At 38.9% G+C, this 13,129-nt stretch overlaps 1 protein-coding gene across 1 annotated transcript in view; it reads right to left on the minus strand.

The window, feature by feature from the left end:
- Positions 1-13,129, minus strand: part of LOC109934854 (centrosomal protein 43-like) — a 45,126-nt gene that overhangs the window by 15,568 nt on the left and 16,429 nt on the right. The window contains exons 2-5 of the mRNA XM_020533520.2: positions 9,350-9,409; positions 7,696-7,904; positions 4,256-4,327; positions 3,610-3,693 (exon numbers count right to left, since the gene is read on the minus strand). Coding sequence (XP_020389109.1) covers positions 3,610-3,693; positions 4,256-4,327; positions 7,696-7,712 — 173 coding nt within the window. The 5' untranslated portion in view covers positions 7,713-7,904; positions 9,350-9,409. The remainder of the gene's footprint in view (positions 1-3,609; positions 3,694-4,255; positions 4,328-7,695; positions 7,905-9,349; positions 9,410-13,129) is intronic.

Raw genomic sequence — 13,129 nt, forward strand, 5'->3', positions numbered from 1 at the left:
CCGTCGCATATGTTCAGATGAGGCCAACTTTGACAAGGGAGCCTCTGAAATATCCACATTCTTCCTCAACCGAGGATTCCCCAGCTCCGTTGTCGACAGGGCTCTCAATCGTGTCTGACCCATCTCCCGCACTTCTGCCCTCACCCCTTCTCTTCCCTCCCGCAACAGCGATAGGGTTCCCCTTACCTTCACCTACCATCCCACCAGCATCCACATCCAGAAGATCATCAGACACCATTTCCGCCACCTCCAGCAAGATGCCACCACCAGACACATATTCCCCTTCCCTCCCTTGTCCGCCTTCCGCAGTGACCGTTCCCTCCGGGACACCCTGGTCCACACTTCGTTCACCCCCAACACCTCCCCACAGCCCTACGGCACCTTCCCCTGCAACTAGCGAAGGTGTAACACCTGCCCATTTACCTCCTGCCTCCCCAGTATCCAAGGGCCCAAACATACCTTCCAGGTGAAGCAACACTTCACCTGCACTTCCAAGAATCTAGTCTACTGCATTCGCTGCTCACAATGTGGTCTCCTCTACATTGGGGAAATGAAGCGTAGACTTGGTGACCGCTTCGCAGAACATCTACGTTCTGCTTGCAAAAAAGACCCTGAACTACCTGTTGCCCGCCACTTCAATACACCACCCTGCTCTCTGGCCAACATCTCTGTCTCTGGCTTGCTACAGTATTCCAGTGAAGCCCAATGCAAGCTGGAGGAACAACACCTCATTTTCCACTTGGGGACCCTCCAGCTCTCCGGACTCAAAATTGAGTTCAATAATTTTAGGGCCTAAACTCTCCCATGTCCCAGACTCCCACCCCACACACCAGGCCTTGTTACCACATAGCCTGCCACTACACACCCCCTGTTGTTAGTCACTAACAGTCCCCATTAACAACTATTCACCCTCTCAGCCTGATCGTTAGCAACTCCTTTGTCTGTCCAACTGTCTTTCTCTCTTTGGGCTCCATCTTATCGTTTACTCCCTACCTCACCCACCTCCCTATTTTCTGCATATAAACTGACGTTTTCCCAGCCACCATCAGTTCTGAGGAAGGGTCACCGGACCCAAAACGTTAACTCTGTTTTCTCCTCCACAGATGCTGCCACACCTGCTGAGCTTTTCCAGCAACTTTGTTTTTGTTTTAATATTACATATCTTCTTGACAGATAAAGTTATGTTTACTCCAGTTTGTTTTTCTGACAATGTGCAGACTACAAAACTTAAAAAGAAAGCCACTGAATGCTTATAAGCTTATTCTTAAAACTTATCAATTAAAATTTAGGATTATAAGAAAGAAACTTAATTAGATAACTGGAGAATTTACAAGAAAATTAAAAATGGGATCAGTGATTTTGAACGCTGAAGTTACAGGGGAAAAGAAGAGAACACCAGGTACTGCTTTTGATAGCATTCCTTTCGTGAATGGAATTTTTAAAGACAGATTTCTTGAGACATACTGAAAGCAGATTCTTTGAGTCAAATCAATGAAACTATATAAAACGATGATCAACAGTTGATCACCAAGAAAAAAAAACAAATCTAATCAAGTGACTTGGGTGCTCCAACATAAAACTTGACTTCTAAATATGTGCCACAAGAAAGTTTTGTAATCTTTTTATTTTATAATCATCTGGAATATTTCAAATCATATATCAAGATTTTATTATGTTGGTAGTTTTCATGAGAAGTGGCCAAATCACTGTACTCTACATCCTTGATGGAAGAACCAGCAAATAACATCAACTCTGTAGTTCTCTTAAGAAACATTTATATTTGATTCTTCTATAAATCCACAGCAGACGCCATTTCCCTAGAGTTGCACTCATCCCTGGAACATCTGGACAACAAGAATACCTATGTTAGACTTCTGCTCATTGACTACAGCTCCGCCTTGAACACCAATATCCCAAAACTGATCTCAAAACTCCATGACCTAGGTCTTGGCCCCGCCCTCTGCAACTGGATTCTTAGCTTTCTGACCCACAGACTGCAATCAGCGAAGCTAGACAATTGCACATCCTCCATGTTAACACTCAACACTGGAGCCCCACAGGATGCGTTCTCAGGCCCCTACTATACTCTCTGTACACGGACGACTTTGTTGCCCAATTCTAAACGAATGCCATTGACAAGTTTGCTGACGACACCACTGTGGTAAGACGGATATCAAACAATGATGGGGCACGAAACACAGAAAGGAGATACAGGGCTTGCTCACATTGTTCAATGATAACAACCTCTCTCTCAATGTCAGCTAAACTAAAGAAATGATCATTGAATTCAGAAAAAAAGGAGAACATGCCCCCGTCTACATCAATGAGGCTGAGGTTGAGGGGGTTGGGAACGTCAAGTTCCTAGGAATGACAATAACTGACAACCTGTCCTGGACTTCCCATGTACAGGCGACAGTCAAGAAGGCACAACAACGCCTCTTCTTCCTCAGGCAGTTCAGGAAATTTGGCATGTCCTCAAGGACCCTCACAACTTTTACAGATGCACCATTAAAAGCATACTGTCCGGGTGCACAACGGCCTGGTATGGAAACTGCTCTGCCCAGGTCCATAAGAAACTACAGGAAGTTGTGTACACAGCCCAGATCATCACGGAAGCCAATCTTCCATCCACGGACTCCAGTTACACAGCTTGTTGCTGTGGAGAGGCTGCCAAAATCATCAAAGACCCATCCCACCCTGGTAATGCTCTCCTACAACCTCTTCCGTCAGGGAGAAGATACAGAAGCTTGAACACACGCATCAGCAGGTTCAAGAACAGCTTCTTCCTGCTGTTATTAGACTGATGAATAGACTAACTTCAAATAATGCTCATCTTGCTAATTTTGATCTTGCCTAGTACATGCCCTGTGGAATGTAACCTGTATGCCTCTGCCCAAGTTTTTTTTCACCCTATTAATCTGCATGTCCTTGCTTACTGTGATCTGCCTATACTGTTCGTAAACAAAGCTTTTTACTGTACTTAGGTACATGTGACAATAAATCAAATCATCATCAGTAGGGAACCAAAGGGAACAGGTAATAGGTAAGATAATAAAATGATGCAGTTAATTCAAGAACTGAACGAAATTCAAAAATGCTAAATATAAACTCCAGTACTTTTCCAGCCATCAAAGTTTTGTTTGCATTTATTTTCTATGAAAAACTGACTCAATGTGGTTATATTTACACTTGCAGATATTTACTGATTGTTAGCATACATTTTCTTGCTGACAGTAATACAAAACCATTGCAGCAGCCAAGGTTTTCTATATATATCACATAACAGGAAAAGGTGCACAATGATATTGCAAAATCAAATCATTGTTGTAATGGGGTCAGATGGATTTTACTGAAAAACAATTATTTTCCTGATATTTACCTTCAATATATAAATGTAAAAATGTTAATTCTTCTGACATGATCATAGTTTAAGAAGGCTGAAAAATATCTTTTTGTTTGCCAATGAAACTTTAAATGGTCAATGTTTCAAGTTCTACTATATTTATAAGTTGTCTGCTTTTTCACCAGAAATCCTCTGTTGATTTACAAAATATTTCCACACTTATCACCATATTATCAAAAGCATCAAAATCGTGCTGGTGATCTCACCTTTCCAGAGTACGCTGTCTACCACCTGCGTCTATAAAGGGATCCTCTGCATCTTCATCAGTATCACTGTTTTTACCTGTGTTACTGCCTCATGAGAAAGCAAAGCAGCAGCAGAAGCAAAGGAAAAAAAAACTTGTCAATTGTGACAAATAGGTTTCACATAAACATTACAGTAATCATTAACAAGAGATAATGACTAGGAATGCTTAGGATTTTTTTAGCTTGAAATCATACAAATCAGTCTAAAAGGCTACTGGTTTGAAGCTTGTTTTCAATGATATGACTCTTTCTTGAACTTACTGCAAATAATTCATGTCAGAGTTGAATACTCTGATTCATTCATTAGCTCTACCAATTTAAACTAGTTATTTAAATTCATACTCTTTATAATTATTTTATATGACAATGAAAATAATTTAAACTGATGCTCAGCTCAAGAAAAATGTCAAAACATTTGGAAACCACAGAGCTTCAAATACCCAATTCTGGGTTTTAACCTGACCTGATGTTCAATGGTGATTCTATGACTCAGAAGTAATTGAAATTTTTTTTGCACATGGGTCTACTTTCAAGTCTTCGCTCAGTTCTTTACTATTACCACTTTAAGGATTACTCATGTACAGGTATGAACAAATGAGGTACTTACACTTTTTGAACGTCATTCTTTTTGCTACCTGAAGAGTGCAACCCTGAAATACTCTTCTCTCCCTGTGATGGACTGACACACCAGAGTAGAAAATAAACAGAACAAACAGTATTAGATTATGCAAAGAAGAGAAAGAGAACAGGTCAATAATGAGGTTGGTTGCTACAAGACATGCAAAATGTCATTCATTCGAGATGTTTAAGTTAGAAAATGTTGACAAACAATGTCTGTTAGAAGCATGCCCTATGAAAAATGGAAGTATTGCATTAAATAAATAAACTAATGTTTCAAAATGTGAATCAGTTAAAAGATTCAAAAAGGTGCATTCATGTCGTATGTTTCATACCCATCGGACAGCTCAAACAACTTTACAGTCAGTGCAGTTCACTAATATCCTAAAAGGAAACTGCCATCCTTACCTAGTCTGGATTCGGACTCCAGATCCACAGCAACGTGGTTAACTCTCAACAGCCCTCTAGAATGGGCTATAAATGCTGGCCTAGCCAGTGGCACCCTCATCCATGAATGAATTTAAAAAAGTACTTTTTGAAGTATAGTCACTGTTGTTATAGGAAACCCATCAGCTAAAATGTACACAGCAAACCTTGACAAACAGAAATATGATATGATCAGTTAACCTGCTTTCCTGGTGTTGATTGAGGGTTAAGTATTGGTAAGGACGTTGAGCATTACTCCCCTGCTCTGCTACAAAACGGTGCTGTAGGATCTTTTACAACCACCCAAGCAAGAAGACAGGGCTTACCATCTCAGCCAAAGAATGACACCTCCAGTACTGAGGGAATGATAAACTGAATAACAGTTTTGATTTTTGTATGCAATATCAACTGAAAATCTTGGAGAATCGGGTGTCATCTTTGGCAGAAGATAGGGTTAGCATTTCAGATAACTAAGCTGTTACTAGAAATGGCAAATATGAACAGTTTTTTTAGGAGGATGCCACTGGCAGAAAAACAGATGAAAGGCTATGATTAGGTCAAGGGGCTTAAATCTAGAACCTGGTGGCTTGGAAGTGACAGCACTATCAACTGGACTACAACTGACCAAACTAGACCAGTATAATTCTAGAGAACTAGAAACGAGGAGCTACCAATTCCATAACACCATTGATTCAAAATGTTGACAAATTTATTTATTCCACAGATACTGGCTCTGAAGCCTAATATTTTCTGAGGTGCATATCAGAGTGTGATGGTGGTAGTGGTTGTAGTATGAGGGTGGAATTGATCATAAATACGGTCAGGAAACCCTGAAGCATGGGTTTTCTTAGATGCCCTGCAGTTTAGCTACAGTCAAAGATTTGTTTTCTGCCCAGTTTCCCATCGGATTTGAAGCCTGTATAACTGGAAAAGCGGTCAGTTAGTTCAGCTGGCTGGACAGATGTTTACGATATCGAGTGATATCAACAATACTGGCTCAGTACTGCGCTGGCTATGGCTACCATGACGGTTCCTCCTTCTCAACCTCTCCCCTCGCCCGAGGCATGGTGAACCCTCAGGTTAAATCACCAACACGTATCTCTCTCCAATGTGAGAGCAGCCCTATGGTTCTCTCAGACTATGGTGACTTTACTTACAACTGGGAAAGTTGTGGGCAGTTTTAATTGTATTGAGGCTGGGGGAGGAGAAGAGTTTGGGACATGGATTGGAAGCATAGTGGAGTTGGGGATAGCCATATATAATGGAGCAGTGGGAATATTCAAACCTCTCTTGTGCCTGGAAAAAAAATTCCTCCTCCTTATGATCCATAAGCAGTGTTACAATTCCACTTATGAATACAACCATATATATCTTCTTTTACTTGTCACATTTCCCAAGACCTCACAAAGCAGACTAAAAATGACTAAACAAAACTGTCCAATTCATCTTCTGAGAACCCTCATTCCCATCCCAAACCTGTGCACATTCTGCCCTTTGCTATAAGCTTTCACAATTCTCTGGGTCTCTGGTGCATCTTTTAAATCTCCACTCTCATTCATCATTGCTTCATTTAGTCTAGCATCATTATCTCTTCTGTCAATTAATCAGTTCCTGTCCTTGACCTAATCATAGCCTTTCATCTGTTTTTCTGCCAGTGGCATCCTCCTAAAAAAACTGTTCATATTTGCCATTTCTAGTAACAGCTTAGTTATCTGAAATGCTAACCCTATCTTCTGCCAAAGATGACACCCGATTCTCCAAGATTTTCAGTTGATATTCTATTAAATTTGTGGGTTCTCAAAAGCATATATCAAGGTTGCCTGTATGATTGTACAACTATATTAACTGCTAACAATACAAGATTTCCCATTGCTCACATTCTTATAAATAAGCCAGTTGACTTCAGTGACTTTCAACCATGGAAATGCTGGACTGGGTTAATAATCCAGACATGGGTACAATGCAACCAATGTCCGAACAACCCAGATCAAAAACAAAGAAGACAGGGAGATGGTTTGTGGCGATATTATACAGTCAAAGCAATTGAGGGACTTTTCTTACAGGTTTGTTGTTGGCAATTATTCCAATAAACTGTTCAAATGCAGTTGGTTGGCTGCCAACATAAGACTGTGGCTGCACTGTAAGGTGGTACAATAACATTTCAGTTTATGTTAAAATAAACAGTAACACCACTGCTAAAAGTCATTATAACCAAGCTTGTCAACAAACATTCCCAAGTTTACTACCAGATAAAGCATCTTACAAATCTTTTCAATTGACAATTACGTTCTTTTACAGCTAAGATATCGCACTGAGTTGAGCTTCTTTTTTGAAAAAAAAAGAGTTGTGGAAGAAACTATTTAAGTCAAATACTATAAATTCGTTACCAAATGCTACACATTATGCTTGATGAGACCTTTTAAGAACAACAGATAAGCAGTAGCACCTCCCTATTTACAATTTACTCAAATGATTAAGTATAATGCTCACCTTTGTCCCTCTGTCAATTTGACTCATCCAAAACTCTGATGCATGCATTCTGACTCAAAAGAAGTCCCCCTTGCACTTCACAGCTATACTCAACTGACCCACATTAGTTCATGGTCAATCAATGGCTCAGTCCTAAAATTCTGATCTTAGCATTCAAATCCCATAACAGCCTTGCCACTCTTATCTCTGTCAACCTCCTCCAGCTCTCGCTATCTCTAAGCTGACAGTACTACTTCATCTCTGGCCTCTTGTGCATCTCTAGCTTTTATTGCTCCACCGTTAGTGACCGTGTCTTTGAATTTCTAGCTCTGAGGCTATGGCATTTTTCCCTAAACCTTGCCCATAAAACCTACTCCTTTGATCAAGATTTTAGTGATCTGTCCCAATTACTCTTTGGGTCAAAGTCAAACTCAAACTTTATCTGCTACTACTCCAGTGAAGTGCCTTTGGATTTAAAGTGGCTACATTAATGCAATTATCTGCTTTCTTTACTATATCTGTATCTTTGCTTACCAGGCATAGATCTTCATTTGCTCAGGCAATGGGTCATCAAAGAAGGAGTCTTCATCATCGAGGCATATCTTTTCATTTTTCTTTAACTCTGGTAGACTGGATGCTGTGATAGGAATGAAGTCTTGATTTGGCTCACCAGTAGAAAGATTGGTTGTACTTTTAACTTCACCTGAGGCTACACTGATATCGCCAAAGCTGATATCAGTTAACTTTGGAAAAGAAGTAAAAATACAACTATATAAAACCAATGAATTAAGTGGATTAGAACACATCTTTAAACTAGCAAATTTCTAGAATATACTACCTATTGATTAACAAGATGCCCAAATATACAGATGGAATACTATAATATTCTAATTATAAAACAATGACTACATGTATGTGTTAACTAAGAGATGATACAACTATGACAAAAAAATCTAGGCTTCCATTCATTCTATTTTTGTTGGGTTAAACATATTACTGGAATACTGAAGGTGCCTGCATTAATATAGGAGTTAGTTTTGGGTGCTTCATTAAACCTAAGCTTTTGCAGGTCTAGGTTGGAAGGTGAAGAATATTGTAGATTACAAAATGCAGAAATTTCCAAAACTACTATAATTATAACAGCATCAACTGCGGCCTTTTCTTAATTCTTAACACAATGCACAGTTGCTAAATCTTTTGCAGATCTCGGAGCACACAAAAATTTGAAAGAAATATTTATATTGATTTCTACTATGCAGAATTCCAACTGATTTGTGGCTGATATCAGTATGTTATTGTATTCCTTCGAAGCGATAAATCTGTGTAAGGAAGATTCAGATTGGTGCATTAAAGGTTATGCTTGAATCATTTGGGCTTTGGTACCTATAACTAGAGTTTCATCAGGCATTTTTAAACAATGCAAGATAGTATGTGACACGCTACTTGACAACGGCCTGCTTGTCACAGACAAGAAGCACCATCAAATATTTTTTGATAGTTCAAATGAAACCTTAAATGTTAGAAAATCGAATACTTCATTGAATACATAATATCTACAACATTGAGATGAAGGGACAACAGAAGACTAAACTTTGTACAACAGTATAGTTGATTGTTCACCTGTAGTAGTGCCTTAACAATTAGCACAGATCAACAGACAATATTGAACCGGCAATGAAGCTAAATGCAACAAAATGTAAATACCAGGGTACACCACATCACAACATGTTAACAATCAGAGTGCCAAGTCTTATTATGAATTTAAAGGTTATTAAAGAAAGTTTAAGATCATATGAGCAGCTTAGCACAATTGTGTGGTTTTTCACAAATGCATTATGGAGTAACAGCCCAGTATCAAAATAGTTTTCATTAAAACAAATGATAGTCATCAAACATTATCATTTCTGAAATGTATCAATAAGATTGCATATGTGGGAAACTCACTGATCTACCCCGGCGTGCTATATTCTAGAGATAAACTCGTGCTCTTAAATTGATCTCATTATTTTCACAATTTACATAAACTTTAGTAACCAAATTATAAAGCATTTACGCAAATTGTAAAATATCTAGATTTTCTGAAATATCTACTGGTAGTCCCAATATGCTTTTTAAAGTATCTGCATGCCATGCCTGTGTTAAGGGTAATGTTTGAGCCACAACCAGATTTGTAACAACATACAGTTACCTTCTCACCAGTTTTCTCCTCGCTCTCTTTAACTTTATCAGTTCCTTTGTATCTAGGTATCTGAACATAAACATAAAAAAAGTAACTAATATTACAGTTAGCAATTAATGAATGACTCCGTATAGGCAGCAGGTGAAAAGGTGAAGTTTTGATAACAAATTCTAACGATGGAATTTACTACCTACCAAGCACAAAAGCAATTGAGAGAACAGAAATTGAGAATCTAATATTTACAGCCTTGTACAATGATAGTGAAAGCTGCAAACTAAATCTAAACCTAAACAACTAAACTACAGATAAAGCGCACCATGCTTGTTTGTGAGAATATTTACTTATATTCAGCTTCAAAAATTCTTTAAAACGTGACGATTCAGGGAAAATGAGATGGAATGCAACACTGACCTCCTCATCCTTGACAGGAAAGCATAAAATAAATTTGGAAAATCAGTGAAGAAAATAATACTTCAGAATACAATTAATGAACCACACAGTCACAAGAGTATAAAGACTTTGATGACTCCAATAAAGAGAAAGAAGTCAGATTTCTTTTTATTTGTTCACAGGATGTGATGTTGATTAAATGGCGAGCATCTATTGCTCACTCCTAATTATTCATAGAAAGGTGGAGTGAGCTATTTATTTAATCCGGTGCAGTTATTCTGATGTATGTAGGTTATATTCTACAAATACTTACACAAAATATTACCAGCTAGAAACGTTTATAAACGTTCCTTCTTGCTACAGGGCAATCGTAATTTTCAGAATTTTAAACCATGAGATGAGGGAGAAATCCATTCAGGGAGTTGAGGGCAATGGTGGTGGTGGTGGTTGTAGTAGTTGGGGAAAGTGGGGGGGCCTTAATGAATCTAAGCCTACTAGCAGATCAGCCATCATCTCAATATATAAAACTCTCAAATCCCTGTTTTTCAATTGAATTTTAATTTCCATTTCAAAAGAGAACCTGCACTCATAGCATTCTGAATTTGTTCCCATCTCCTTCACCATCCATTGCTTAGTCCCTGAATGGCCTTAATTGGAATGAGGCCAGAATTTATTGCCCATCCCCAATTGTCCTTAAGGAGGTACTGATGAGCTGCCTTCTTGAACCACTGCAGTCTATATGGTGTATGTACACTACAGTGTTTACAGGAAGGGAGTTCCAAGATTTTGGCTCAGCAACATTGAAGGAACAGTGATATGTTCCAAGTCAGGATGGCGTGTGGTTTGAGGAAAACCTGAAGATGGCAGAGTTACAACTTATCTGCCCTTGTCATTACAGGTGGGAGATGTCCTGGGTGTGGTAGCTGCAGTGTAAGGACTTTCATCAATTGTTGCGATTCATCTTCTGGATAGTACACACTGCTGACACTCTGTGCTAGTGGCAAAAAGAGTGATGTTAAAGGTGATAAATGGAATAGCAATCTAATGGGTTGCTTTGTCCTGATTGGTGTTGAGTTTCTTGAGAGTTGCTGGGGCAGCACTCAATAACACTCAAGAAGCTCGACATCATCCACTCTGAAAAAGGGTCATAAACCGAAATGCTAAATCTCCACAGATGCTGCCTGAGCAGCTGAGTATATATTTTTTAAAAAGTCCACTTTGTGATGAAGGATCACATTTTAAAGCAGTATGAGACAGAATGGCTGGTGGTGGTCTCATTTTGTTTCTGTAACTGCAGTGATGACATTTATCCTCTCTTTTGGCACAAATAGCAGATTTTCCCCAAATGGAGGGACTGCTTTTGAACATTTATAAGGTATTTAATTGCCACCATAGATCAATCTTTCCCTCCACCCATTCATTCCTAAAAATCTGCTATTTTCTATCAGTAACATCTATGTTTCATTCCCTTAATCATTTCTTATTGCCTGATAAAGAATCCAGAGCTTGGGGCACAACAAGTGGAGATGTCAGCTGGCCCTAACCATTCTGTGATCAATCATTGCAATCAAAATAAATAACAGATTTTGTCTGCATTCTTAACATTCATTTTGTATTTCTGGAAACAATTCAAAACCTATAGACTACAAGGTGTTTTGCAAAGGAGAGCCCAGCAGGATATCTAACTTGCTAATTGTGTTATTGCAGATTTCATATTGCACCATAAATAAGCCATGCCGCTAAAGATTGATTGCACACACAAAATTCATACTGCAAATACAGCAGTTTAAGGATGTTGAATCATTTGTCAAGGCTGACCCTTCTGCCACTAAACATTCAGTTTTCTAGCTTTTTATTCATAGTGAGGTTAGTTTAGAAACTGCAGCAAGTTTCAGGGTCTGAAGTGACATCATCCAGTTTTTGCTGATCTACACTTGCTTTCAATCCCACAAAATCTCAATTTAAACAACATGGATTATATGGCATCTCTAACATAGTAAAACATTCTAACAGTCACAGGAATGCCATCGACCTAGGTTTGACAGTCACGTAAGATATAGTACAGATATAGATAAGATATAGGCTGGTTATCTGGCATGTATGGGGAATGGGATGGAGTAGGGGCTGGTTTACAGGAATCTGCTCATTGTATGAGAAATAAACTCTTAGAGGACCAACACAGTACACTCTAATCTTAAATTTTATATCTCAATTTACTCACTAAGTTCTGGAAACTCTGATAGTATTTCAACATGGTCATCAATAGAACTAGTGCTGGCATCTTCAGCAGCAGCAGATGATGTTGAGGGCTGAGGAGATAGGAACTTAGTCCTAGCAACCCTCTTGAATAAATTCCTTATATCAGCCTGCTTGCATGCGCTCATGCTCTCATGCAGAAATTGGGAAGACAGGAGTGGAAACTGCATTACAGTTTGTGCAGTAAAGCAATATTGATGCTCAACAAGTTTCAGGCCATTTTCAGAATCTTCAGCAGCAGTCCATCATGAAACACTTTCAGCCCTGCTCCCCCACGTCATCACTTTCCTCTTCTTAAATTTTAGATCTGTCACAAAACACTGTTCATAATTTCTTCTGTATTTAAAGGCATTGTAATAGGACCATCGTTGTCAACATCCAAACATTCATCAAGTCCATTTCTGGAAATGTTTTTGACAGCACGAGCACAGTTCACCAATTCCATGATTTCTTCACGCAGAGTCTTCATTTGTTTGCTTTCTTACACACACAATCCTTCAAAAACATCTTCCTCAGACAATCCTTTTTCAAACATTATGAGACAGCATTGGTTTCACCAGCATTTTCACTTTTCACCTGGTTCCATGACCTGTAAAAATGGCTTCGCTAATACAGTATCTGGACTGAAATTCGTTAATTTTTCCTTTGTGGTTTGTCAGTTTTCCGACCAAATCACATTGGTAAAACATTTTCAAAATACTGGATCGCATCCTAATCCATTGGATGAATGAAACTTATCACATTAGGAGGGAGAAACACACAAAGATCTTGCCTTTAACAAAGTCTTGCTTTCTTCAGGCATTCCCATGTTTTGCAAATGTGCCTTTACACTAGGCACAAAAACATGATGAAACCATCATGTAAAAATTACTGCATCTATTCAAGCATCACTTCATAATCAAATGGAAGATGAATTATGCCTTTGGAACATCTTTGTTATTGGAAAGTGTGCAAAACTGTCAATTCCACCTTATACATTCTCATGGCATTCCACACACAAGCATGGTTATACGGTGATAGTAGGAACTGCAGATGCTGGAAAATCTGAGATAACAAGGTGTAGAGCTGGATGAACACAGCAGGCCAAGCAGCATCATAGGAGCAGGAAGGCTGACGTTTCGGGCCTAGACCCTTCATCAGAAA

The sequence above is a fragment of the Rhincodon typus genome, chromosome 9 (assembly GCF_021869965.1).
Source record: "Rhincodon typus isolate 14 chromosome 9, sRhiTyp1.1, whole genome shotgun sequence".
Taxonomy (NCBI): Eukaryota; Metazoa; Chordata; class Chondrichthyes; order Orectolobiformes; family Rhincodontidae; genus Rhincodon; species Rhincodon typus.